Below are 11,306 nucleotides of genomic sequence, written 5' to 3'. Positions count from 1 at the left end.
TGGTCTAGCCAACCGCCATTGTATGAGGAAATACTAGCAGCTTCACTGGGCGTGGTTTAGGTGTGACAACAGTGAGAAAACGGTTTCTTCTAAAACAATGGTGGCTCCTAAAGACGTTAGTCTCCATTCTGCTATAGCTTCAGTTATACACATCTCAACTGGAGAGCATTTCTTCATGGAAAGAAGAGCAAAGAACAGCACTGAAGGCTTTTCTCGGTGGACAATATAGTTGTCAGTTAGCCGGTGATAGACAGATGGTTCATCCAATCCCCTGCCTGTATTTTTTGAAAGCATCTGCCCTTTTCCAAACAGTTTCCAATGAAGAGTTCCCAGATGGCTGTGTTTATCTGCTGCAGTATACAATATACAAGACATGCAAATATACAGAAGAACGGTACAATCATGCTACAGAACAGCAAGTGTAGGAGCCATAATGTTTATTTTGTTTGTGTATGTTTATATTTGGTTTATTGTTTATGAGCCTGCATAACTGCCTTTGTTTATTGTCTATTATTTTGTCATTGGGTTCCTCTAATTGTTATGTGTGGGTGTGTCTACCTACAGGGTGTGGTTCTACCTACATAACTGGAGGGAGGGCCTAGAAAAGGTAGACAGAGAGAGAGGGGTTAGTTGGCTCGGGATATTTTCTGTCGACCGTCATATTTACGTTTTCATTCATTTCTTTCAGTTTAGTTTCATATTGTTCTCTTCCTCATACGTTGAAGTGCTATTGAGTTTGATTTAATAAAACCTTAAACGTCATTTTTGTCTGGACATGGATCTCTCAAACGAGTCAAACAGTAACGAGTCCATCTAAGCCTCTCAGCGACCCTGTATTGTTTTGTTTAGAAGTCGCTACAATAGCAAGTGTTCAACAATGGGAGACATTGGAAGGGATTCCTAACCTGTAAACCAGTGTTTTTCAACCGGTGTTCCGCGGCACACTAGTGTACCGTGAGAGATTGTCAGGTGTGCCGTGGAAAATTGTCAAATGTCAGTTATAATATAAAAATTATAATAATTATTATTTTGAGAATGACTGACATGACTGACTGACAATTACTTTTTTAGCCGACATGTAGGCTATGCAATCGTATGCAATCAAGTAGAAATCGCTTCACATGTTACGTCTCACTCAAGAATGTCAAGGACATGCATCGTTGTACGAGATAATAGGGGAACATTTGGAAAGCCTCGAGGAGATGTCATTTTATTTCCTCTTAGCCTCCACTGACTCATTGGACTGGGTGAGGAACCCATACAGCTCATCTGTTCTTTTTAGAAAGGACATGGCTTTGCAGGAGCAAGAAGAACTAATTGAACTGAGACAGGACCTTTCAACTCTGCTTCCCTTTTCCACAACATATCTTTGCGAGCTCAGCTTCTCAAGCCTAACTGCAATTAAAACAAAAAACAGAGAGAGACTGAGAGCTGTTGAACAAGAGCTGCGCGTGTGCCTGTCAGCTATTATATTAAAAGTGTTAAATGCTCTTTGTTTTGTAGGCCTAAATGGTGACAAGTTTCATATTCATGCGCTCCATTTAATAAAAGTGCCTAAATTTGACCGTGTGCACCAGTTATATACTTCTTTCCATTGTTCCATTATTCATTTTGGGATGGTGGTGTGCCGTGGGATTTTTTTTATGTAAAAAATGTGCCGTAGCTCAAAAAAGGTTGAAGAACACTGCTGCCAAAGACACAGAGACGGATATCAAACCCACTTCTCCCAGACAACAGAAGACACGCCCTTACAGATCAAGCCAGACTGATCAGCAAGCTGGTACATGTGTCCAGGTCTAAGAAAGCCTCACACACGTCTGGTCCTCCAACCACCTCAGTTACATTCTCAAACAGTTAAAAAAAGAACACATACATTTTTGATAAATCAATGAGAATTATTTTTACATACAGTCTATTGATGGATTTAGATCAAGGATGTGAAGACAAGTTAAAGTCCATAAGTGATTATCTTTATGGTATTATTTCATCACAGTAGCTTTGCACTTCGACAGAATCTGAATCAGTCTGGTCCTGATTTCTTTGGTCTTCAGGCAGTAGACTGTGGGGTTGATCAGAGGGGGCAGGAGTGTGGAAACTATTATTACGGTGTTACGATCAGTCAGATTAAGTTTCACACCGACTCTCGTCAACAACCAAGCCACAAGCTTAGGAGCGTAGAAACTCACGACGACTATGAGCTGAGATACGCAGGTGTTGAACATTTGCGTGCTACCCTTCTTCTTTGAGAGTCTCAACACTGTGTAGATGATTTTGAGATACGACAACAGGATGAAAAAAAACAGCGCCATAAACGGTATCGCTATGAGGGCGGGGATCCGGAAGTGCGGTCGAGGGTCGACGCAGGCAGCCCGAACCATGGCGGCATAATCACAGAAAACATATCGGATGACAGGCTGGCAGTACAGGAGTCTATCAGCCCAGTAGATGACAGTTCCCACGGTGCTACAGCCTAGGACCCAGGTTAAGAGGATGAGCGCAAAGATGCGAGGGTTAGTCAGGATGACGCTGTATCTCAGAGGGCAGCTGATGGCTATGGTGCGGTCCAGGGCCATGATGGGAAGAGCCAGGCACACCATGGTGTCTCCCAGGTGGAAGATGAATGAGTGTGAGATGCAGGAGTAGAAGGAGATGGTCTTCACCTCCACCAGCAGCACAGAGATCATGGTGGTGCAGGCGCTGGTGGTGTACATGATGTCCACCACCGCGAGGTTGCAGATGAGCAGGTACATGGGCCGGTGCAGCCGGCGGTCCGTCAGGATGATGCAGATGTTGGTACCGCTGCCCAGAAGAACCAGGATGTAGGTGAGGAGGATGAGGAAGCCGAGGAGCTTCTTGTATGGAACGTGGTCGAAGCCCGTGATGATAAACTCTGTCACGGTCACATTCTGCCCTGTGAAATTCACTGGAGACATTCTCAAATACTGGCTCACCCACAGTTGATACAAGCAAAAATGTAATGGGTCTCACAGCTTCACAGTTTAGATTATATTAAAAAGTTAAAATATGTGGGTGATAAAAAAAAAACACAAGCGCTACAATATTCAGTTTGTTCAAAGCAGACATCCTCAGATGGAAGCTGTCCATTAGAACCTGCCCTGTGGACATCATGGCTCATGAGGAGTTGAGTCACTGTTGGGCTTCTGCCATGGTACTTATTGTGGAAGAGAAGGGGAGGGCGGGGAGGGGGGGGTGGGGGGGGTGGGGGGGGGGAGGGGGAAGGGGGGTGGTGGGGGGGGGGGGGGTTAAGGATGAAGAACAAACAGAGCGCAAACCTCCGCCCATGAATGCATATCAGCATTAGAAATTATATACTTTGATATAAGTATTACAACAAAAGTAGAAATTTGTAAATTTTTTGGCATACATCGTTGAATAGGTGAACACTATGACCAATTATGTGAACCAAAATGGGACAGAATGCTTTTTTCATTTCATTGTGACTTTAACCTATTTGTTGAGGGATTGAGAGGATGGTCATGTGCTGACGCTGTGGTATTTGTTTTGGGGACTTCCACTGTGGATCCATGGATCATTTTATTTCATTCTATTTCACTTTTATTTCACTTTCATAATATTTGTAACTGTGCTGTGAAGTGTTGCTTCTGTAATGATGCATGCAGTGTAACTGGCCTGTTTGGCCCTTCAGTGTCTTGTGCCTAGCCATTTTTGGGGTGGGGGGGATTATAATTTGATATAGTTTTTGTTGTACCTTTGAATTTATGATAAAAAAAAAAAAAAAGCAATAATGAAGTCTCCGACGCAAATTCAGCCGAGGCACGTATGTCACGGCCGGGGGTCAGCAGAGGTTAATCAGTCACGCATGACGCAGCACCAGCTGACTGTAGCTGTCATAGCATTGGTCAGCTCACTAGAGCGCATGTATTTAAGCTGTCAAAACATGTCATTGTTCGCGCTTGCTTTACTGCTGTCGTACATTGCATGCTCGCTATTGCTAGCGCTTGCCTTTACTGCTGGTCGTACATTGCATGCTCGCTATTGCTGCTCTATGCCCTTCGCTCGTTCTTTGCTGTTCGGCTGTGTTTCCGTGTTTTGTGCTTGCCTTACCTTTCTGCCCGCGATGTCTTCTCCGGTCCGTGGTTTCGGGGATTCGTTCGGCGGGGTCGGTGGTCGGCCGGATTCCGACGTTGAGTCCCTCCTGGACGTGGGCCCGTCCGGGGGCGCGTCCGCAGGCGTCCGCCGGAGCCGTCGGCTAGCCGGCCGGCCCTCGCTCTTTCCCGGCGCGGAGGACTGGCCTCTGACTACTGTGCTGGAGGTTCTATTCCGTAATGGTGTCTCCGTTCCCGGGGGTGCTTCCCGGGAGCAGCTGCTCGCGCTTTTGTTCACGGTCGATGACCCCGCCCCCGCCTCCGTGCCCAGGAAGGCCACTCAGAAGAGGAAGAACTCCCGGGATCCGGAGGATTATCCCGTGTTATCCTCGGATTCTCCGCCTGCGCCTTCGAGAGGGTCCGCGCCGGTGCCGCCGACCGCTGTTCCCGCTGGCCCGGCTGGGCCCGCGGCCGATCCGGTGCTGTCAGCTTTGCTGGCTATCCAGTCTTCGCTGACTTCGATGGATTCTCGGATCCTGGCCCTGGAATCCCGCCCGTTGCCGGCGGCTCGTCCCGCGCTGCCTGCTGCTGCCGTTGCTGCCCCGCCCGTGTTTCCGCTGCCCGTGACTGCTGCCTCGGCGGGTGCCGGTCCCGTGGCCGACCAGGGTTTTTTCCTTCCCCTGAGATCGCTGGGGACTGCTGTTCCCGTTGCCGTGGGAGTCCCGTTCTTCCCTCCGGCTGCCGCCGTGTCTCCCTCGCTGCGCAGCCAGATCCTCGCAGGTAACGACATCAATTTAGTGAGGATCCTTCTCATCTCTGAGACTGTCGACAGGCGGGTGGTCGATTGCGGGGACGTGTCCGTGACTCTAAAGGACAGTGACCCCCGGTTGTCTCGGTCCCTCACGTTCCCCGAGTTCGTCATCGCTTTCGGGGTTTACAGGGATATTTTGTGCGAGGTGTACCCTGATCGGCGGGCGGAGCTCGACACGTATATATCTGTGTTGGCCGATTTGTGCATGTGTTATGGGGGTACGCTGTTTTACGAGTACCATCGCTCGTTCTCATCTAAAGCTGCGATGTTCCTTCAGCGCTTCAACCAGCGACTGGACTGGTCCGTGCTGGACTTGGCGCTGGTTAGCCGCCATTTAACTAGCCGCCCGGCCCTCTCGTGCGCCGTTTGCGGATCTTTTTCGCATGCCCCCTCGATGTGCCCCAGGTCCGTGCCCACGTCCGCTGCTGGGTCGAAGGCGTCGGCGCAGGTAGTGTCTCGCCCGGCAGTATCGCCGTTGTGCCACAATTTTGATGAGAATGTGTGCTCCTATCCTAATTGTCGGTACATGCATTGTTGCAGTTACTGCGGGGACGGGCATCCGAAGTCCGTGTGCCCGCGGCGGGCTCGTCCCGGGCGGGCTGCTCCGAAGCGGCCGAAACGGGAATAAAACCTTCCACTCCCATCAACGTCCCCGAGCTGGGGAGGGCGTTGTCCAAGCATCCAAATCGTTGTTTTGTCGGTTATTTGCTGTCTGGACTGGTGCATGGTTTTCTGGCGGGGTTAGCCTGGCTGCCTGTTGTTTCCCACACATGTAACAATCTGTTGTCTGCTGTTCAGGAGCCAGAGGTGGTGGACGCGCTGCTGGAGAAGGAGGTCAGGAAGGGCTTCATGATCGGTCCGTATAGCTCGTCTCCGTTTTCTATTGCGCGCTTTAGTCCAATCGGCGTTGCGACTCGTAAGTACTCGGGTAAAAAGCGGTTGATTATCGACCTTTCTGCCCCCCACGACGACGTGGTTCCCAGCATTAACAGCCTAATACCCCTGCCTTCTTTTTCCCTCTGCTACGCGTCGGTCGATCACGCGATCAAGCTGATTACAGCGGCCGGTCGAGGTGCGTGGCTGTCTAAGGCAGACATCACGGACGCGTTCAAAGTGATGCCCCTCCATCCGTCGCAGTGGCATTTGTTCGGCGTCCGGTGGCGCGGCCTGATGTATTTTTCGGTTCGGCTGGCTTTTGGCTGTCGGAGCAGCCCCAAGATTTTCGACTCGCTCGCTGAGGCGTTGTGCTGGATCCTACTGAATAACTGCCGTCTACCGTTCGTTGTCCACCTGCTGGACGATTTTCTGCTTGTCGATTATCCCTCTGCCGACCCGGGCCACTGTATCACGGCCCTGCGTGGCGTTTTCTCCCAGCTGGGCGTCCCTCTGTCCGACGAGAAGACTATCGGCCCGCTCACGCAGCTCGAGTTTCTCGGCATCCTCCTGGATAGCGTGAAAATGCAAGCATCTCTGCCCCTCGATAAGCTGGATCGGGTTCGGTGCGTCATGCGTGAAGCGCGCGAGCGTTTGATTTTCACTAAGCGGGAGTTGCTCTCACTGCTCGGGCATCTGAACTTCGCGATGCGCGTCATCCCGCAGGGCCGCTCATTCGTTTCCCGGCTGCTCGAGCTGGCCCGGTCCGTCGTGCGGTTGCAGGACCCGGTCTGCTTAGACGAGGGCTGTCGTTCGGACCTCCGGTTTTGGTCCCAGTTGTACGACGGTTGGAACGGCGTTTCGTTTTTCTATAACGACGGCTATGACTCTTCGGCATCCCTCCGGCTGTTTACTGATGCTGCGCCTTCGGTGGGTTTTGGGGGTATATTCGGTATTAACTGGTTTTCTAGCGCTTGGCCTACCGAACTGACCTCACAGACTAACCAAGCCAGCTCCACGGCGCTCATGGAGCTGTATCCCATCGTAGTCGCTACATTATTGTGGGGACCTCAGTGGTCTAGAAAACATATTTTATTCTTCTGCGACAACGAGGCCACAGTAACCATAATTAACAATGGCCGTTCGAACGTTCCGTTCATTAACAAATTCATGCGCCGCCTCACATGGCTGTCCGTGCAGGGGAACTTCGTTTTCCGCGCCGTGCACATCCCTGGCCTCGACAATCAAATCGCTGACTCGCTGTCCCGGTTTAATTTGCAGAAGTTCCGCAGTTTATGCCCGGATGCGGCCCCGTCCGGCCTGGTCTGTCCTCCTTTTCGGCAGACGGTCCTGGACTGATGAAGCCCTGATGCCCCTCCTGTCATCCGCCTCCCGATACATGAGGGCCGGCCTAGCCAAGGCCACACTAAAACAATACGACTCTGCATGGTCTCACTTCACTACGTTCTGCTCCACATTCAATGCAAACGTCATGCCTGTGAATATTTCTATAATATCTGCATTTATAGTTCATTGTGTCGAGTCTAGGCGGCTGCGGCCTCAGTCGGTTAAGAGTGTTGTTGCAGGTGTTCAATTTCACATGCGATGCCTGGACCCCTCCACCGTTTCTCTGCTGGGGAACCCATCCATCCAGCTCCTTCTTCATGGCATCGCGAAAGAGCATCCCCGAGGCAAAGATAAACGTCTTCCCTTCACTCCTTCACTCGTTCATAGGTTAATCGCACGGTTGAGGCAGGGGTGTTTTGATAGTCACTCAGATTTAATGTTGGAAACAGTCATTCTCACGGCTTTCTATGGGTTCCTGAGGGTCGGTGAATATTCTACACGCACATCGTCATTCGACCCGGCGCACGACCTCACTCGGGCAGATGTCACGTTGCACGCGCGCTATTTCGTCCTGCACCTGAAGCATTCAAAGGCGGACAGAGCTGGTGCCGGCGTGACCGTTTATTTATCGGCCAATAACACCTTGTTTTGTCCTCTGTCCTCCATGAGCTCCTACCTGACGAGCAGACCCCAGGCCGGTGTGGAGGAGCCCCTCTTCATAGCAAGAGAGGCAAAGCCCATGACCGGAGCCTGGTTTGCCGCCAGACTCCGCACCCTCTGCCAGGCGTGCGGGCTCCCACCGGACCGGTACACTGCACACTCCCTCCGTATAGGAGCGGCAACCACCGCCGCCGCCATCGCCCCGGTGTCTACCCTGAAGTCCATGGGCCGATGGTCCTCATCCGCTTATGAACGCTACTGTACCTACGGCCCGGAGTCCAGGACATTCTGGATGCCCAGAGAGCTATGAGTGGACTGTGACATTGGGTTGGGGGGTACTGCGTTTTCAGGTGGTCATGTGGCTGGTGCACTATTAAATGTTGTCTGGCTCATCAGTCAGAGCGCTCTCCGTCAACCCTTCTGCGCATGCGGGCCGCGGAGTTGCTGGTGTGTTCTTGGGGGGTAGTTTGCAGGTATTCCACCAGCGTCGGCCGGTGGATGCCAGAGTAGCCGCAAGCTTGTCTCTGTGGCTTTCCGTGGCGGCGCCATGGAAGCAGAGACACGAGGCTGTATCTCCCGCGGAACCCACGAGCGTCGGCCCGTGGGGACCAGGGACTATAATGTACAGCAGTCCTCCTGTGGCACTCTTTGACGGTCTTAGTGGGCTGAGTTACCTCCGAGCGTCTTCCCGATCGCGGCCCACTCTGATCGTCATTGAGGCAGGATGCCGTTCCCCCTTCATGGCTCTCTGGGCCAAGGGCTTGGCCCAGAGGGGGGGAACACCAGATTGCCTCCCCCTGCTAACGCGCTCCACGCCGGTGGAAGGCAGGGGGCCCCCCGGACAGAGCACACCGCCAAAAAATTCATATGCATGTATTATGCCGCTTGTATAATAAATGTTCAAATTTGACAAAAGTGATCTCGTCTGAAAATATATTTTTCAAAAATACAGGTTGAACCATACGTGTTCTCTGTGTTACAGTCAGTAGAGTGTTACAACACACCCCGGCTCAACCTGGCTACGTTGTGTTGGTGCTTAACTCACCCCTGGTCTTCGCAGCCAAGAACAGAAACATTTCCGTGCTTAGACATTATGCTAGCTAGCAGGACCTGAAAACATGTCAACCAGGGCCCTGTACTAGGAAACAGGATTACGGGGCTAGCGTGATAACTTCAGGTTCAACCCTGGCTAGTCCGTGCTACGAAGGTGGATCACTTTTCACCGTGATATATCGCCATGGTAACTGATGCTGCCGTGCTAACCTGCTCCAGGGCAGGTTAAGTTCCAGATTATGGATCAAAACGTATGAAGCACTGCCCGCTGACCGATCAATTCACCTGGAAAAAGGCATATGGACGTTAAGATTCTGTATGGAACTTCAGTGTGCGAATTAAACAATAATCTGCTGTGCACGAACAGTGAGAGGTTCTTAAGAAGACTTTTTACAAACCGACAAAACCCTCTTTAGCTTTCCCCGATATCATATGAAAAATTGCAGAATGACAGCTGCTTGAGACATATTTTGCCTTGTGCATTCACAGTCGTAGACTGTAGACTATGCAGTGGCTTGCGTTTTATTAGTCTACCTGCAGTTTCGTGTAGGCTGTGGGTGATGCAGAGAACCAAGTGAAAACACTCATTTTATATTCAATTTCAAGTCTTTAATGTTGATTTATTAGACTCGCCTCACGTTCCTAGGAACAAAGAGAAGTAGACTACATTTTAATTGTGATGCACCAATGCCTGACAATCAATGACGTTATAGGCCTACTGAAATAGGATACAGCCAGACTGATCAGCAAGCTGGTACATGTGTCCAGGTCTAAGAAAGCCTCACACACGTCTGGTCCTCCATCCACCTCAGTTACATTCTCAAACAGTTAAAAAAAAGAACACATACATTTTGATAAATCAATCAGAATTATTTTTACATACAGTATATTGATGGATTTAGATCAAGGATGTGAAGACAAGTTAAAGTTCATAAGTGATTATCTTTATGGTATTATTTCATCACAGCAACTTTGCACTTCGACAGAATCTGAATCAGTCTGGTCCTGATTTCTTTGGTCTTCAGGCAGTAGACTGTGGGGTTGATCAGAGGGGGCAGGAGTGTGGAAACTATTATTACGGTGTTACGATCAGTCAGATTAAGTTTCACACCGACTCTCGTCAACAACCAAGCCACAAGCTTAGGAGCGTAGAAACTCACGACGACTATGAGCTGAGATACGCAGGTGTTGAACATTTGCGTGCTACCCTTCTTCTTTGAGAGTCTCAACACTGTGTAGATGATTTTGAGATACGACAACAGGATAAAAAAAAACAGCGCCATGAACGGTATCGACATGAGGGCGGGGATCCGGAAGTGCGGTCGAGGGTCGACGCAGGCAGCCCGAACCATGGCGGCATAATCACAGAAAACATATCGGATGACAGGCTGACAGTACGGGAGTCTATCAGCCCAGTAGATGACAGTTCCCACGGTGCTACAGCCTAGGACCCAGGTTAAGAGGATGAGCGCAAAGATGCGAGGGTTGGTCAGGATGACGCTGTATCTCAGAGGGCAGCTGATGGCCACGGTGCGGTCCAGGGCCATGATGGGAAGAGCCAGGCACACCATGGTGTCTCCCAGGTGGAAGATGAATGAGTGTGAGATGCAGGAGTAGAAGGAGATGGTCTTGACCTCGACCAGCAGCACAGAGATCATGGTGGTGCAGGCGCTGGTGGTGTACATGATGTCCACCACCGCAAGGTTGCAGATGAGCAGGTACATGGGCCGGTGCAGCCGGCGGTCCGTCAGGATGATGCAGATGTTGGTGCCGCTGCCCAGAAGAACCAGGATGTAGGTGAGGAGGATGAGGAAGCCGAGGAGCTTCTTGTATGGAACGTGGTCGAAGCCCGTGATGATAAACTCTGTCACGGTCACATTCTGCCCTGTGAAATTCACTGGAGACATTCTCAAATACTGGCTCACCCACAGTTGATACAAGCAAAAATGTAATGGGTCTCACAGCTTCACAGTTTAGATTATATTAAAAAGTTAAAATATGTGGGTGATAAAAAAAAAACACAAGCGCTACAATCTTCAGTTTGTTCAAAGCAGACATCCTCAGATGGAAGCTGTCCATTAGAACCTGCCCTGTGGACATCATGGCTCATGAGGAGTTGAGTCACTGTTGGGCTTCTGCGATGGTACTTATTGTGGAAGAGAAGGGGAGGGCGAGGAGGGGGGGGGTGGGGGTTGGTGGGGGGGGGGGGGGGGGGTTAAGGATGAAGAACAAACAGAGCGCAAACCTCCGCCCATGAATGCATATCAGCATTAGAAATTATATACTTTGATATAAGTATTACAACAAAAGTAGAAATTTGTAAATTTTTTGGCATACATCGTTGAATAGGTGAACACTATGACCAATTATGTGAACCAAAATGGGACAGAATGCTTTTTTCATTTCATTGTGACTTTAACCTATTTGTTGAGGGATTGAGAGGATGGTCATGTGCTGACGCTGTGGTATTTGTTTTGGGGACTTCCTCTGTGGAT

General features: G+C 50.3%; 2 protein-coding genes across 2 annotated transcripts; both read right to left on the bottom strand.

The window, feature by feature from the left end:
* Window positions 1–1,979: 1,979 nt before the first annotated feature.
* Window positions 1,980–2,933, bottom strand: LOC311308308 (olfactory receptor 10G4-like; the record flags this gene model as incomplete). Its single annotated transcript, XM_084437269.1, has 1 exon — window positions 1,980–2,933. One exon carries the CDS (start codon window positions 2,931–2,933, stop codon window positions 1,980–1,982), a length of 954 nt encoding a protein of 317 aa, XP_084293395.1.
* A 6,831-nt stretch (window positions 2,934–9,764) lies between these two features.
* Window positions 9,765–10,718, bottom strand: LOC311308298 (olfactory receptor 10G4-like; the record flags this gene model as incomplete). The annotated part of the gene is made up of 1 exon (XM_084437258.1): window positions 9,765–10,718. One exon carries the CDS (start codon window positions 10,716–10,718, stop codon window positions 9,765–9,767), a length of 954 nt encoding a protein of 317 aa, XP_084293384.1.
* Window positions 10,719–11,306: the final 588 nt, after the last annotated feature.

The sequence above is a fragment of the Borostomias antarcticus genome (genome assembly GCF_949987555.1).
Source record: "Borostomias antarcticus genome assembly, chromosome: 1".
In the NCBI taxonomy this organism is placed as follows: Eukaryota; Metazoa; Chordata; class Actinopteri; order Stomiiformes; family Stomiidae; genus Borostomias; species Borostomias antarcticus.
This window is presented reverse-complemented; position numbering and strand designations above follow the sequence as displayed.